Source organism: Callorhinus ursinus, unplaced genomic scaffold (assembly GCF_003265705.2).
Source record: "Callorhinus ursinus isolate GAN/ISIS: 27379988/994484 unplaced genomic scaffold, GSC_fseal_2.0 scaffold22, whole genome shotgun sequence".
Classification (NCBI taxonomy): Eukaryota; Metazoa; Chordata; class Mammalia; order Carnivora; family Otariidae; genus Callorhinus; species Callorhinus ursinus.
This window is the reverse complement of record NW_027397084.1, coordinates 2243174-2257638: the sequence shown is the minus strand read 5'-3', so window position 1 is coordinate 2257638 and position 14465 is coordinate 2243174. Positions and strand designations below refer to the sequence as shown.

General features: G+C 51.5%; 1 protein-coding gene across 1 annotated transcript; it reads left to right on the top strand.

The window, feature by feature from the left end:
• The first annotated feature begins 9553 nt into the window (after window positions 1-9553).
• On the top strand, window positions 9554-14444 carry DLK2 (delta like non-canonical Notch ligand 2). The gene is made up of 6 exons (XM_025890455.2): window positions 9554-9613; window positions 10804-10934; window positions 11206-11269; window positions 12274-12404; window positions 12848-12992; window positions 13709-14444. Exons 2-6 carry the CDS (start codon window positions 10859-10861, stop codon window positions 14442-14444), a joined length of 1152 nt encoding a protein of 383 aa, XP_025746240.1. The 5' UTR covers window positions 9554-9613; window positions 10804-10858.
• The last annotated feature ends 21 nt before the right edge of the window (window positions 14445-14465 follow it).

The following is a 14465-nucleotide window of genomic DNA, read 5'->3' as shown; positions in this document are numbered from 1 at the left end:
CTGTGCTCAGCACAGTATCTGTGCTCCTCCCGTTCTCTCTCCCTTTCTTAGATAAATGAATAAAATCTTAAAAAAAAAAAAATATACTGGATCAGAGGGGTGCCTGGCCGGCTCAGTCAGAGGAGCATGCAACTCTTGATCTTGGGGTCATGAGTTTGAGCCCCAAGTTGGATGTAGAGATTACTTAAATAAATAAAACTTAAAAAAAAACAAACGGTTGCTAAGAGACAAACTCAGCATAGCTCAGAACAGCCCAGTTCAACTTCCCATCATTGATCTAGTCACCAACCCTCTCCCTACTCCAGGGTAGGAAACAGACTTTACCAGGGACCTCCAAAGCCTCAGCAACCACTCACCCCAGGCCCTACTCTCCTGCCTCCGGTTAACACACCTGCACTTTCACACACACTATCTCCTTCTCTCCTTACAGCCGCCCCAATGGGGAGTAAGGCTGGCACTATTCTCTGCATTTTACAGATGAGGAAATTGAGGCCCCAAAATGTTATGAGACTTTCTCAGACATCACACAGCCAATGTCAATCAGTGACCAAATTCCAAATCCTGTTAATTTTACTTCAGTACACCACACCTCCACTTTAAGATATCTCAAGCAGATTGGGGCCAGAGGCCCAGGGACATCCCTTGACATCCAAGGGCATTAGCTTTCTCTCTGGGAGTAACAGAATGGTGGGATAATGACCTAGTATTAAGGAGGCAGTGAAAATGGACAGCTGAAGCTGTGGCAACATTATAGATAAGCACTAAACATCAGGGTTGGAACCACTCTTAGAGACCATGGAATTAATGCCTACTGTTTACAAGGGAAACTTAGGCCCAGAAAGAAGGGACTTGCCCACTGAATACCTCTGACACTTTGTCATCCCTTTGCTCCAGTTATTTATCACTGCACATAACAAATTACTTCAAAATTTAATGGTTTAAGACAATAATTTTTGGGGCGCCTGGGTGGCTCAGTCATTAAGCATCTGCCTTCGGCTCAGGTCATGATCCCAGGGTCCTGGGATCGAGCTCCTCATCGGGCTCCCTGCTCTGTGGGAAGCCTGCTTCTCCCTCTCCCACTCCCTCTGCTTGTGTTCCCTCTCTCCCTGTGTCTCTCTCTGTCAAATAAATAAATAAAATCTTAAAAAAAAAAGACAACCATAATTTTTTTTAAAGATTTTTATTTATTTAAGAGAGAGAGAGAGAGTGAGAGAGAGCATGAGAGGAGAGAGGGTTGGAGGGAGAAGCAGATTCCCTGCTGAGCAGGGAGCCCGACGTGGGACTCGATCCCGGGACTCCAGGATCATGACCTGAGCCGGAGGCAGTCGCCTAGCCAACTGAGCCACCCAGGCGCCCACAACAATAATTTTTTATCTCCCAGATTCCCGTGAGTCAGGGATTTAGGAAGGGCTCAGCTGGGCAATTCTTTTTTTTTTAAGATTTATTTATTTAGTTAGACACACACACACACGCACGCACGCATGCACACGAGTTGGGGGAGGGGCAGAGGGAGAGGGAGAGAGAGAGAATCTCACACAAACTCCATGCTGAGCGTGGAGTCCGACTCGGGGCTCAATCCCCCCCGACCCTGAGATCATGTGACCTGAGCTGAAACCGAGAGTCAGACGCTTAACCGACTGCCCACCCAGGTGCCCCTCAGCTGAGCAGTTCTGACTTTGTCCCTCATGAATAAAACTGTGGTCAGTCAGCGGCTGGAGCTGAAACAGTAGGACCTGGAGCACTCATGGGCTGCCTGGGCCTCTCTCTTTCTCCACAGTCTCAGGTCTTCTCTCTGTGGCCTCTCCACTGGGGCGAGTTTGGGCTTCCTCACAGTGACCTCAGAGCGATCACACGGATTACATGGCAGCTCTGGTCTCCAAAGGCAAGTGTCTCAAGAGAATCACATCAAACCTGGATCATCTTTTGTGACTTAACCCCAGAAGTCACAGGGCATCACTTCCACCACAGTTACAAGCCTGCCTGAGGTCAAGGGAGGGGAACAAAGAACTTACCTCTCAAAGGGAGGAGTGTCAAAGTCACATTAGAAGAAGAGCATGTGGGGTGGGAGATCTATGGCAGCCATCTTTGGAAAATACCCTCTGCCACCCCCCATGCATAATTGCCTAGATCAATAGCATGGCAGGGGAGCAAGCAGGCCTGGGTCTGAACCATGGCTTCATCACCAGCTAGCTCTGTGACCTTGGGGGAGTCACCTAAGCCCTTGTTCAATTCTCCTCCCTCATCCATAAAACTGAAATAATAGTAATGTCTGTCTTGCAGGGCTGTGGTGAGGATGCAAGGGAAGGGCCTGGCCCAGAGAAAGTTTGTTTTTTCTTCTTCTGGGTTATGAGAAAGCACTGAGCACACCATCAACCAAAATCCTTCCTCCTGCCCATGAAACAGACTCAAATCTCAATAAAGACAGAAACTGAGACAATTAAGAGTGCAAATTCAGTGCCAAACAGTACAAGATGTGGCATGATAAATCAAGAGCTGCCTATAGCAGTAAACAAAACAAAGCTGGGGCCCCTGGCTGGCTCTTCAAGAAAACAGGCAACTCTTGATCTCGGTATTGTGAGTTTGAGCCCTACATTGGGTGTAGGGATTACTTAAATAAATAAACAAAAACTTTTAAAAATCTTAAAACAGGGGCGCTTGGGTGGTTAAGTCGTTAAGCGTCTGCCTTCGGCTCAGGTCATGATCTCAGGGTCCTGGGATCAAATCCTACTTCGGGCTCCCTGCTCAGTGGGAAGCCTGCTTCTGCCTCTCCCTCTGCCTGCTGCTCCTTCTGCTTGCGCTCTCTCTGTCAAATAAATAAATAAAATCTTAAAAGAAAAACTTAAAACAAACAAAGCCCTTGCCCTCATGGAATGAAAGGAACCTATCAACATGTAAATATATGCTAATAGATATGTATGTCAGGTAGAGAAAAGTGCTGTAAAGAAAAATAAAGTAGGATAAGGGAAATATGCCAGAGTGAGGGTGGGATTATTACATAGGGTGATCAGGGTGGGCCTCTTTACTACAATGAAACTTGAACAGAGAACTGAATAAAATAAGGGAGTGAGCTGTGAAAAGATCTGGGTAAGAGCATTCCAGGCAGAGGAAACAGCTAGTGCAAACGTCCTGAAGCAGGGGATATGCTTGATGTTCAATAATCAACACAGAGGCGAGTTTGGCTGGAACAGAGTAATGAGGGAAAGTATAGGGGATAAAGCCGGATGGGATCCACTGGAAGGTTTTGAGCAGAAATATGACATAATCTAACTTCCATCTTTTAAATAAACTTTTTATTTTCAAATAAATTTAGATATACAATAAAGCTGCAAAGATAATAAAGAACGTACGATTCACCCAGATTCCCCTAGTGTTAGCCATTACTGTGATACATTTGTTAAGCTGAAGAAGCCAACAGTGGTACCCTAGTGTAAACTCAACTCCAGACTTAATTCAGACTTCACCTGTTATTTCACTAATGATTTTTTTTAAGATTTTTTTATTTATTCATTTGAGACACAGAGATACAGAGAAAGAGAGAGAAAGCAGGAGCACGGGGGAGAGGCAGAGGGAGAAGCAGGCTCCCTGCTGAGCCAGAAGCCGGACGTGGGGCTCGATTCCAGGACTCTGGGATCATGACCCAAGCCGAAGGCAGATGCTTAACCATCTGAGCCACCCAGGCGCCCCTCACTAATGATCTTTTTCTGTTTCAGAATCTGATTTAGGATTTAGTGCACCACATCACATTTTGCTGGCTTCTTATTTTATCAGGATCACCCCAGCTACTACATGATAACAAAAGACCCATTAAGAAAGAAGCTGTTGCAGTAGGGGCGCCTGGGTGGCTCAGTTGGTTAGGCATCCGACTTTTGATTTCGGCTCAGGTCAGGATCTCGGGATTGTGGAATCGAGCCCTGTGTCAGGTTCTGTGCTCCGGGTAGAGTCTGCTTGTCCCTCTCCCTCTGCTCCTCCCCCTGTGCTCTCTCTCTCTCTCTCTCTCTCTCATAAATAAACAAAATCTCTGAAGAAGAAGAAGCAGCTGTTGCAGTAGTCCAGGCAAGAGATGATGGGGCTTGGACCAGATGTCAGAGGTCAGATTGTGAAATGTGGTCAAGTTCTGGATGAACTTGAAGGCAGAGCCGACAGGATTTGCAGGATGTGAGATGTGAGAGCCAAAGGAGAGGTAAGTACAACGCCAAGGACTTTGGTCTCAAACAATGAATAGATGAAATAGCCATTTACTGATCTCAGTAGACTGACGTAGGAAGCCTCCTGTTTGAGGCTGGAAGTCAGGAGTTTGCATTTGGACAGGCTAAGTTCAAGTTGTCTGTGGGCAATCCAAGGGGAGGTGTCAAGTAGGCCATCGGATACATGAGTCTGGATTTCAAGGAGAAATCCTGGCTGGAAACATGAACTCGGGAAATAGGAACTCAGCTTCTAGCTAGGCCTTAATTAGGACTCCATTAGGCTGAATGAGATCATGACCAGAGTGAGTGAAGGTAGAAAAGAGGTCTGAGGGTCGAGCCCTGAGCTGTGGAAGAAGTTGGAAGGACGAAGAAAAAGCAAAGGAGACCGGAGGGGAAGCTGTTGAAGTAGGTGGAAAAGCCAGTGAGAGGGATCCTAGAAGCCTGGGTGACAGCTGTGTCAGACGCAGCTTTACCCGGCCACCGGGCCACCGAGATGAGGACACTGACAAGAGTTATTCCGGTGGTAGGGGTGGGGTGAGAGGGTTCAAGAGAACATGAGAGAAGAGGTAAAGACAGAAAGCGCAGACAAATATTTTTCAAGAGTTTTTAGTAAAGGGGAGCAGAGAAATGTAGCTGGAAGAGAATATGGGATTGAAGGAGGACATTTATTTTAAGATGGGCGAGAGGTTGCTGGAAGTGATCCCATAGCAGACTGACGATGCGGCGGAGATGGGGGAGAACTGGGGAGCCCTGTAGTTACACAGGGAGAAGGATGGAAACTAGTACCCACGTGGAGGGGCTCACCTCGGTAAGAACGCAGGCAGTGCATCTATGGTAACAGGAGGGAGGGCAGGGTTTATGGAAACAGCTGCATGTAGGCGATAGAAGCCCGTGGAAATTCTCTTCAGACTGCTTCTATTTTCTCCATGAAGTTGGAAGCAAGACCACCAGCAGGGTGAGGAGAAAGGAGGAGTGGTTGGACTTTGGAGGACAGAGGAGAAGGTAAAGACAGCTTTCGGGGGGGTGTGGGAGAACGCACAGAATGAGGAAATGCAGGAGCATTGGAGGTTAATGCAAAGGACCTTTGAGGGGCATGAATTTAAGGGGAGACAAGTCAGCCTGGAGACATGTTCTTTCCAGCCACGTTCAGCTGCTTGGGTGCAGGCTGGAGAAGGCACAGGGATGGAGTTTTGCCAGATGAATACAATGGGAGAAAGGAGCAAGGGACAGATGATAATAATAAATCATGGAATCAGAGCTGGGTCAGGAGGGAAGGGTGGTTGGGGAGAGGGGATCAACCAAAAGGAGGTAGTATCAATGGAGAAGAGACAGGGCCAATTTAGGCACCGGAGGCACCATGCCTGAGGCTCACGATATTTTTAGGGGCCCACAGAATGTGTTTTTTTAATTAATTTATTTATTTGTCAGAGAGAATGAGAGAGAGCACGCGCTCAAGCAGGGGGAGCGACAGGCAGAGGGAGAAGCAAGCTCCCCACTGAGCAAGCAGCCGGAACCGAACCGCTGAGGGAGTCGATCCCGGGACCCTGGGATCATGACCTGGGCCGAAGGCAGATGCTTAACCGATTTAGCCATCCAGGCATCCTCCCACAAAATGTTTTAATTTTAATTTATTTTAAAATCAGAAGAAAAAGATGAATATAATAAAAATGAATATATAATGTCAAATCCAGCCTGGATTGTATTCATCTCTTTACCAATGCGATTATAAAATATAATTTTTTTTTGGTAACTGATTTATTTTTGTTTTTTATTTTTTAAGTAGGCTCCATGCCCAATGCGGGGCTTGAACTCATGAGTCTCATGCTCTACTGACTGAGTCAGCCAGGTGCCCCATAAAATATAATTTTTAATATCTTTTTGTCGAGAGGCCCATGAAGATGAAGTGCCCAGAGCCCACAAAAATTGTAATGTGGCCCTTAAAGTGATCCCAGTGGATCCAATTCAATATTTGCTAAATGTAATCTAAATCTAGAATTGTTTGAGTCCAGGTACTAGAGGGCATGGGCTGAAAACAAGAGTTGGTAATAAGAAAGTGTGATACTTAAAACTGAGATTATGAAGTGCATGAAACTACTGATAGTAACAAAGTTTTAGTGACCATCCTTCCCGTTGGCGGAGAAGAAAAAAATCAAGGAAATGGGAAGCTGGTTTTATCAGTCATCTATTGCCATGTTAACAAACTACTCCTAAATTGAGTGGCTTAAAACAACGACCATTCATCTGCTCATAGTTTGATAATATGGGCTGGGCTCTGCTAAGCAATTCTTCCGCTGCTCTCGCCTAGGCTCATCCCTGTGGCTGTGGTCATCTGGAAGCTTGACTGGGGCTGGGTAATAGGACCTCATGTGTCTGGTGGTGGCTGACCAGGGCACCTCAGCTCTCCTCCATGGGGCTTCTCGTCTTCCAGTAGGGCCAGACCAGACTTCTTTACGTCATGAATTTTCTAAGAGGACAAAGGGGCAGGATGCAAGATCTCTTGAGGTCCAGACTCCGGGGACTCACACAGTGTCATTTCTGCCACATTCTGTTACTCAAAGCAAGTTATAAGGCCAGCCCAGATTCAAGGGGTTACAGAAACAGATTCCACTTCTTGCCGGGAGAAGTGGCAAAATCACTGCCAAGGGTCATGTGGGGCAAGAGCCAGTGTGGCGACCATCTTTGCAAACAAACTGTTAATGCGTATTGGAAGAATTGCCTATGTGATACTAAATCATCAAGAATCACCAAAAATTGGATGCCTGGGTGGCTCAGTTGGTTAAGCGACTGCCTTCGGCTCAGGTCATGATCCTGGAGTCCCGGGATCGAGTCCCGCATCGGGCTCCCTGCTGAACAGGGAGTCTGCTTCTCCCTCTGACCCTCCGCCCTCTCAAGCTCTCTCTATCTCATTCTCTCTCTCAAATAAATAAATAAAATATTAAAAAAAAAAGAATCACCAAAAATTTGAGGCAAGTGGGAGTAAAGAGAGTGACAATAAGCCAGGTGCTAAAATCTTCAAAGCATAAGGGAGGCGGGAGTGATGTAATCTGATGCCATCAACTCCCAGAGCTTCAAATATCTACTGTTTCATCAGTGAATGTCAATGAATCTCATTAAGGAAAAGCACTGTTCATTTTTCACAACTTCTTTGACTCAGTCACTCATCAATTTAGACTCTATCTTTTTTTTTTTAAGATTTTATTTATTTATTTGAGAGAGAGAGAATGAGAGAGAGAGAGCACATCAGAGGGGATAGGGTCAGAGGGAGAAGCAGACTCCCTGCCGAGCAGGGAGCCCGATGCGGGACTCGATCCTGGGACTCCAGGATCATGACCTGAGCCGAAGGCAGTCGCTTAACCAACTGAGCCACCCAGGTGCCCCTAGACTCTATCTTAAGAAAGGAACCTAAACCATGGAAAAAAAACTATAGGCATGATAATCTGTGGCCCTACTATTTATCTGGGAGCCATACCCCCAGTGCCTATGATGCTGTCTGGCACATAGTACTAGCACATGGGTGCTCAGTAAATATTTGTTGAATGAATTTATAATGGCAAAAACAGAAACAACCGAAATATCCAATAGTGAGAGCTAGGTTAAATAAAAATGATGGTCTATTAATGGAATGTCACACCGCCATAAAAAAACTATGCTTTGGAGGACCATCAATATACGACATACAGTAAAAAAAAAAAAAAAAAAAAAAAGGATAGGGCGCCTGGGCGGTTCAGTCGGTTGCACAACCGACTCTTGATCTCAGGGTTATGAGTTCAAACCCTGCATTGGGCTCCATGTTGGGTGTGGAGCCTACCTTAAAAAAAAAAAAAAAAAGCAGGATACATTACAGGTACCGTATAAAAACACCTGGACAGGAAACGAGTTCAAAACAACGAGTGGTTTTATCATGCCAAGAGGATCATGAGTGATTTTTTCTTTTTGTTTTATCCTAAACATTTTTTGATATCATGGAATTTCTTTTCTCTTTTTAAAAGATTTTATTTATTTATTTGAGAGAGAGAACATGAGTGGTGGGGCAGAGGAAGAGGGACAAGCAGACTCCCCGCTCACAGGGAGCCCACGGTGGGGTGGCGGGGCGGGTGGCTGGACCCCAGGACACCAACATCATGACCTAAGAGGAATGCAGACCCTTAACCAGCTGAACCACCCAGGTGCCCCTGAATTTCTTTTACAATAATAAAAAAAGTCGTACACATTCATTGTGGAAAAGGGGGAAATGCTGAAAAGCATCAATTAAGAAAAAAAATAGGGGCTGAGTTGGTTGGGCATTAGACTCTTGTTTTCCACTCAGGTCATGATCTCAGGGTCCTGGGATCAAGCCCTCCCCTTGGGCTCCTCATTCAGCCAGGAGTCGGCTTGAGGATTCTCTCTCCCTCCGCCCCTCCCCCCACTCACGTTCTCCCTCTCTCTCACAAATAAATAAATAAATCTTTTCTAAAAAAGTCTATAATTCCATCATTCGGGAAAAAAAATCACTGCCAACACTGGGAAAGGTTTTTCTTTGTTCTTGCTCCCTTCCACACACCCTTAACATATTCTTAGCTCTTTGGACATCTTCAGACTCAAAAGGTGATTTTTAGTAGTCATATAGTGTTTACATACCATAATCTATTTGGCCTACAGTAATTTCGGACAGTATAGGTCGTTTGCAATATTTCATTAAAAACAAACAAACAAAACAAAACAAAAAAACAACCAAACAAATGATTAGAGCCACGCCGTCACTCAAATTCAGAAAGCTCTTCAGAAAAGAGGTGATCAGAGTTTCGGGGAAGTTGGCTAGAGAGGTGGGGTGGGTGTGGCTATTATGGCCAACGGCGGCTGCAAGAAAAATTAGTCCGCCCTTGTGTGTGTTGGTGGCGTCTGTAGGCAGCTGCTCTGCATGGGCTAGGGACCCCTCCTAACAATGTTTTGAAATTAAAGATAGGGAACTCTTGATCTGAAGGACTAGAAGATGGGCAGTGGCATTCCTGCCTTCTGCCCTCTTGCCCTACGAGACAAGGAATTGTTTTCTGTCCTTGTCTTGCACGGGTGTCTCTTAGCCATTAACCTGGAGTAGTCCTCCCCCACTCCCCTCCCCCCCCAACTCTCTCAGTCTGAGCTCTGGGTTTGGGCAATTGACCATTAGCCCGAGATCAGGAACGGATGTGATCAGGGTACAGAAGTGTGAACCTGGGAGGTGCCTCTACAGAGTCGGGGGCGTTCCCAGTCCAGGGAGGTTTCCCAGTAGTGGTCGCAGAAAGGAATGGGGTGGAAAAGACAGTCTTGACGGAGCGAGGGATGGGGCGGGGGGAAGCGGTGCGCCAGGCTGATCCTTAGATAGGCATGGGTCGATCCTGGAAGGCTGTGGATGGCAATGAAGAGAGAAAGAAGAGGAGGGCGTGGAGGAGGAGAGGAGCACACAGACGAAGCAGGTGATGTAGGATGTACAAAACGGAGGAGGCGTGGGCTGGTGACAGGAGGAGGGCCTGGAGCCGCAAGGGTGCCCTGAGCGTGGTTGGGATATAAAAGAGAAGCGTGATGGGAAGCTGACTGGCGAGAGCAGAGGTGGGGCACAGGATGAGGGGCGCGGGTCAGGACAGCAGGGATGCAAGATGGGAGAATAACGGCTGTGCACATTCGGCCGGCACTTGGCAGTCGGCTCCCTTTTAGATTCCCCTAATTTCCTCCTTTCGTTGAAGAAAGCGAGGGTCGGAGGGGTTAGGTGGCAGCGGAGGGTGGGGCCCCAGGTGGCGCGGGGGCGCGGGGGAAGAGGCGAGCGCAGGGGCGAGGTGTGAGCCTTGCGTCGCCGGGTTGAGGGGGGAGGGCGCCGGACGCGGGCGGGTGGGGGGCGGGCCGGCGGCAGCTCCGGGAGGGGGGAGGCGGGCTCCGCCGGCACACGCCGCCCCTGGCAGGCGGCCTGAGCGCGCGCGAGGAACCGCCGCCGCAGCCGCCGCTCGGGGTCGCCTTGAGCCCCAGATTCCCGAGCGCTCCGCTCGCATGGCAGCCGCCTCGGCGCCGGTCCCCGCGGCCCGCTAGGGGCGGCCCCGCGCCCCGGCCCCTCGGCGGAGCCCGTCGGATCCGGCCCCGCTCTGCGTCCCGGGGCGCGCTGCCTCCCAGCCCGAGGTGAGGACCGCGAGGGCTGGGGCGCGCGGGGCTAGGGGCGCTCTGGGGATTCCAGGCCGCGGCGACCGAGATGGGAAGGGGACGTGGGAGCATGTCCGGGGGGGTGGGGTGGGGGTGGGGGAGTCGAGGTGGGAGGCGGAGACTGCTCGCTGCCGGGAACCGACCCCCGCGTCCCCGCCGTGCCCAAGGCCGCCTCTCGGCGCTGTCCCCATTCCCGCGGAGTCCTCCGTGCGAACTGCGTTCCCAGTCCGGGCCCCTTCGGCGCCTGGACCTCGTTCGGCGCTGCCCATCCTTCGCCTCCTTCCTACAGAGCCCGCTCCGGGGCTCCTGTCTCCAGTCCCCTCTCCTGCTCAGCCTTCCCCTCCTCCGCCCTCCCGCTGCCCCCACCTCCTTCTTCTGTCCGGACGCCCCTCTTCCCCCTGGGCTCCTGTCACTCGGAACCGGAATCCGTGCCACCATCTCCGGGTCCGGCCGCCTCCCAGCCTGTGCCGTCCCACAGGTGTCCGCACGTCCGGCCGTCCATCCGTCCGTCCCTCCTGGGGCCGGCGCTGACCATGCCCAGCGGCTGCCGCTGTCTGCATCTCGTGTGCCTGTTGTGCATCCTGGGGGCACCCGTTCAGCCTGCCCGAGGTGAGCGCGCCCCCGGGCTCAGGTCGCGGCCCTGCCCGGCCATCCTTCGCTAGCGCGTTGACCTCTGCCGGCTAGAGACGGCACTGCAGCCGCTCGACCCGCGGGGTTGACCCAGACCCAAGGAGTCCCCTTGCAATGAGGAGTCTCTGTTCTGCCCTAACCCGGAGCTGAGCCCAGCCAATGACTGAGACCCCGCATCCTCCGAGCCCGGCGTCTCAGGGAGCCGAACCCTGACCCGGGCTCACCCCTCCCACGTCAATCTCTTTTGCAGCGGATGACTGCAGCTCCCACTGTGACCTGGCCCACGGCTGCTGTGCGCCGGACGGCTCCTGCAGGTATCTCTCTCTCTCTCTCCCTCTCCCTCACGTGCTCCCAGACCCTTTGCTGCCCATTTCCCAGCAGGTCCACACCCACAACCAGGTCAAGCCCCAGGGCAGAGTGTCTAGGGGCTTAAGGCCCTGCCATCCCCTCATGGCCACAGGACAGACTGGCCAGCTTCTGCCTGGCCCCCAGTTCCGCTCTGCTTTGCCTCTCTTTTGCTTCTTCTTGCTTATGCCTCCCCACTCCCAACTCCTTTACTCTCCCAAGGCTGATCCAGGAATTCTGAAACGTTCCTCCTCAAGATACCAGGAGAAAGACCTGAAGCTTGAGAGAGTTTGGAGATTGGGGACCATGAGGAAAGGGGGAGATAAAAATATACAGAGAACGGGTTTAGCCTGGGAAAGAAAGGCTGCGGGAGGGTTGCTGGGGAGACGCACTTACAAAAGAGGATCTTTCTTGATGAATTTAGAGAGTAGTTGACTCACGGGAGTGGGGGTTGGGCAAATTCTGGAGCAGGAGAAAAGTGTGTCTGGACATTAAGGAAAGGAGCTGACAGGGCAAGGTGCTGGAGGGGCCGGCTGTGTTTGGGACACTCTGAAATAGTTTAGGTCTTTGTCCTGGAATTAGGATGGGAAGAGGGTCCTTATGACCTTTCAAGGTCACTCTTTTTAAACTGGTTCTGAGCACCTCAGACATGCCAGGAATGGTACTGGGGTTATTTACAAATGTCATCTTAATTTCTTCCTCAACCCAGCCCAACCCAAACCATTACAGATGAGAACACTGAGGCCCGGGAAGGTTAGACAAAGTGCAGAACGAGGACTTGAATGCTGGTGTCTGAGGGTCTGATTCCGTGTGTACATCCTATGACCTTGTACAACCCTATACCTACCTGGAGTAGGCCTGCTTTCCCTTAGGGGTTCTCAGATGTCCTGTTTTCTGGAAGCTCTGGTCTTGCCTCCTCCATTTCCTCAGATCCCCCTCCCCAGAGCCCCGCCCCTGTGCTTCTCCCCATCAGGTGTGACCCGGGCTGGGAAGGGCTGCACTGTGAGCGCTGTGTAAGAATGCCTGGCTGCCAACACGGGACCTGCCACCAGCCCTGGCAGTGCATCTGTCATACTGGCTGGGCAGGCAAGTTCTGTGACAAAGGTAGGGGAGCAGAGAGGGCTGCTGTTGGGCTGGGGCCCCGTGTGTCTTGGGAGAACATCCATCCATATTTATCGAGCACCTAATGTGCCTGGCTTACACCCCCCAATACATGGTATTTTGTCCTTTTAGACTTCGTGCCTGTTACCTAAGTTGGTTCTCAACATAATCCTGTGAGGTGGGCAAGGCAGCTGCCAAAAATGTACTCCTTTTACAGCTGTGGAAACTGAGACCCACAGACGAGATACGACTTGCCCAATAACTTTGAGGCCGACTGACAGTGCCAGGGCCAGGAGCCTCCTGACTCCCAATTCAGTGTTGTTGGTTTCCCCCACTACACCATACACGCTCTGGGTGGGTTTGTAGTACGGGTCATGGGCCTGGGGGGCAAGTCTGGGTGCCAGGTGTGAGGGACTCTCCTTGAGCCCTCCCGGTCTCCTCTGCAGATGAGCACATCTGTACCACGCAGACCCCCTGTCGGAACGGAGGCCAGTGCGTCTATGACGGGGGCGGCGAGTACCACTGTGTGTGCCCACCAGGCTTCCACGGGCGTGACTGCGAGCGCAAGGCTGGACCCTGTGAGCAGGCAGGGTGAGTACTGGCCCGTGGGTGGGTGGGAGGGAGGTTATGGGAGAAGCTGGTGGCAGAAGAGAGAGGGAGTGTAGAGAGGGTGGTGGTGAAGAACTAGGTCTGAGGGTCAGAAGTCCCTCACGGGAGTACCCAACAACAAAACCCCAGCCTGCCAAAGTGTCCCTAGTTCAGGGTTTCTCAACTTTTTGGGTACCCTTTGAACCATTTCTCCAACAACAAAGATCTGTAGGAGCTGGAGGGGTACCGCATCAATATGTGATTGCTCTGGGTGGGAAGGTGGGTGTGGGGAGGCTGAGCACCTAGGCTTCCCCTAGTCCCCTCGGGAAAGCCAGCTTGAAGCTCCGTCCACAAGGCAGCTTTCTGCCTCACTGTGGATTAGGAAACAGGGCTGGCAGGGCTGGACTTGTCCTTATTTCAGCCTCAGGCTTGAGAGCCTTCAAGGAGAATAATAGCACACTTGCCTTTGAGCTTTGCCTTTGGGCCAGGCCCCATGCTAACTGCCTGACATTGGACTATCTCATTTAACCCTCACAATTTGGGAAGCCAGGAGACTATTCTTATTCTCATTTTTAAAACAAGGCATTCAAGGCTCAGAGAGAAGAGCTCATGGTGACAAAGCCAGAAAGGTGTAGAAGGGCGGCAGTGGTCAGGATGCCGACCTGGGCTACCCTGAAGGTGCGAGCTGGCCTCAGTGACCTCTTTCGCTCCCACTGCAGCTCCCCGTGCCGGAATGGCGGGCAGTGCCAGGACGACCAGGGCTTTGCTCTCAACTTCACCTGCCGCTGTTTGGCGGGCTTTGTGGGTGCCCGGTGTGAGGTCAATGTCGACGACTGTCTGATGCGGCCTTGTGCCAATGGCGCCACCTGTCTGGATGGCATAAACCGCTTCTCTTGCCTCTGCCCTGAGGGCTTTGCTGGACGCTTCTGCACCATCAACCTGGATGACTGTGCCAGCCGTCCTTGCCAGAGAGGGGCCCGCTGTCGGGACCGTGTCCACGACTTTGACTGTCTCTGCCCCAGTGGCTACGGTGGCAAGACTTGTGAGCTCATCTTACGGGTCCCAGATGCCGCCACCACAGCGGACACCCCCCCGGGGCCCACCCCGGCTATGGTGGTACCTGCCACAGGGCCTGCCCCCCACAGCGTGGGGGCGGGTCTGCTGCGCATCTCAGTGAAGGAGGTGGTACGGAGGCAAGAGGTGGGCCTGGGCGCGTCTAGCCTGGTGGCCGTGGTGGTGTTTGGGGCCCTCACTGCCGCCCTGGTCCTGTCCACCATGTTGCTGACCCTGAGGGCCTGGCGCCGGGGTGTCTGTCCCCCTGGACCCTGCTGCTGCCCTGCCCCACACTATGCCCCGGCACGCCAGGACCAGGAATGTCAGGTTAGCATGCTGCCGGCAGGGCTCCCCCTGTCGCCCGACCTGCCTCTGGAGCCTGGAAAGACCACAGCACTGTGATGGAGGTGGGGGCTTTCCGGC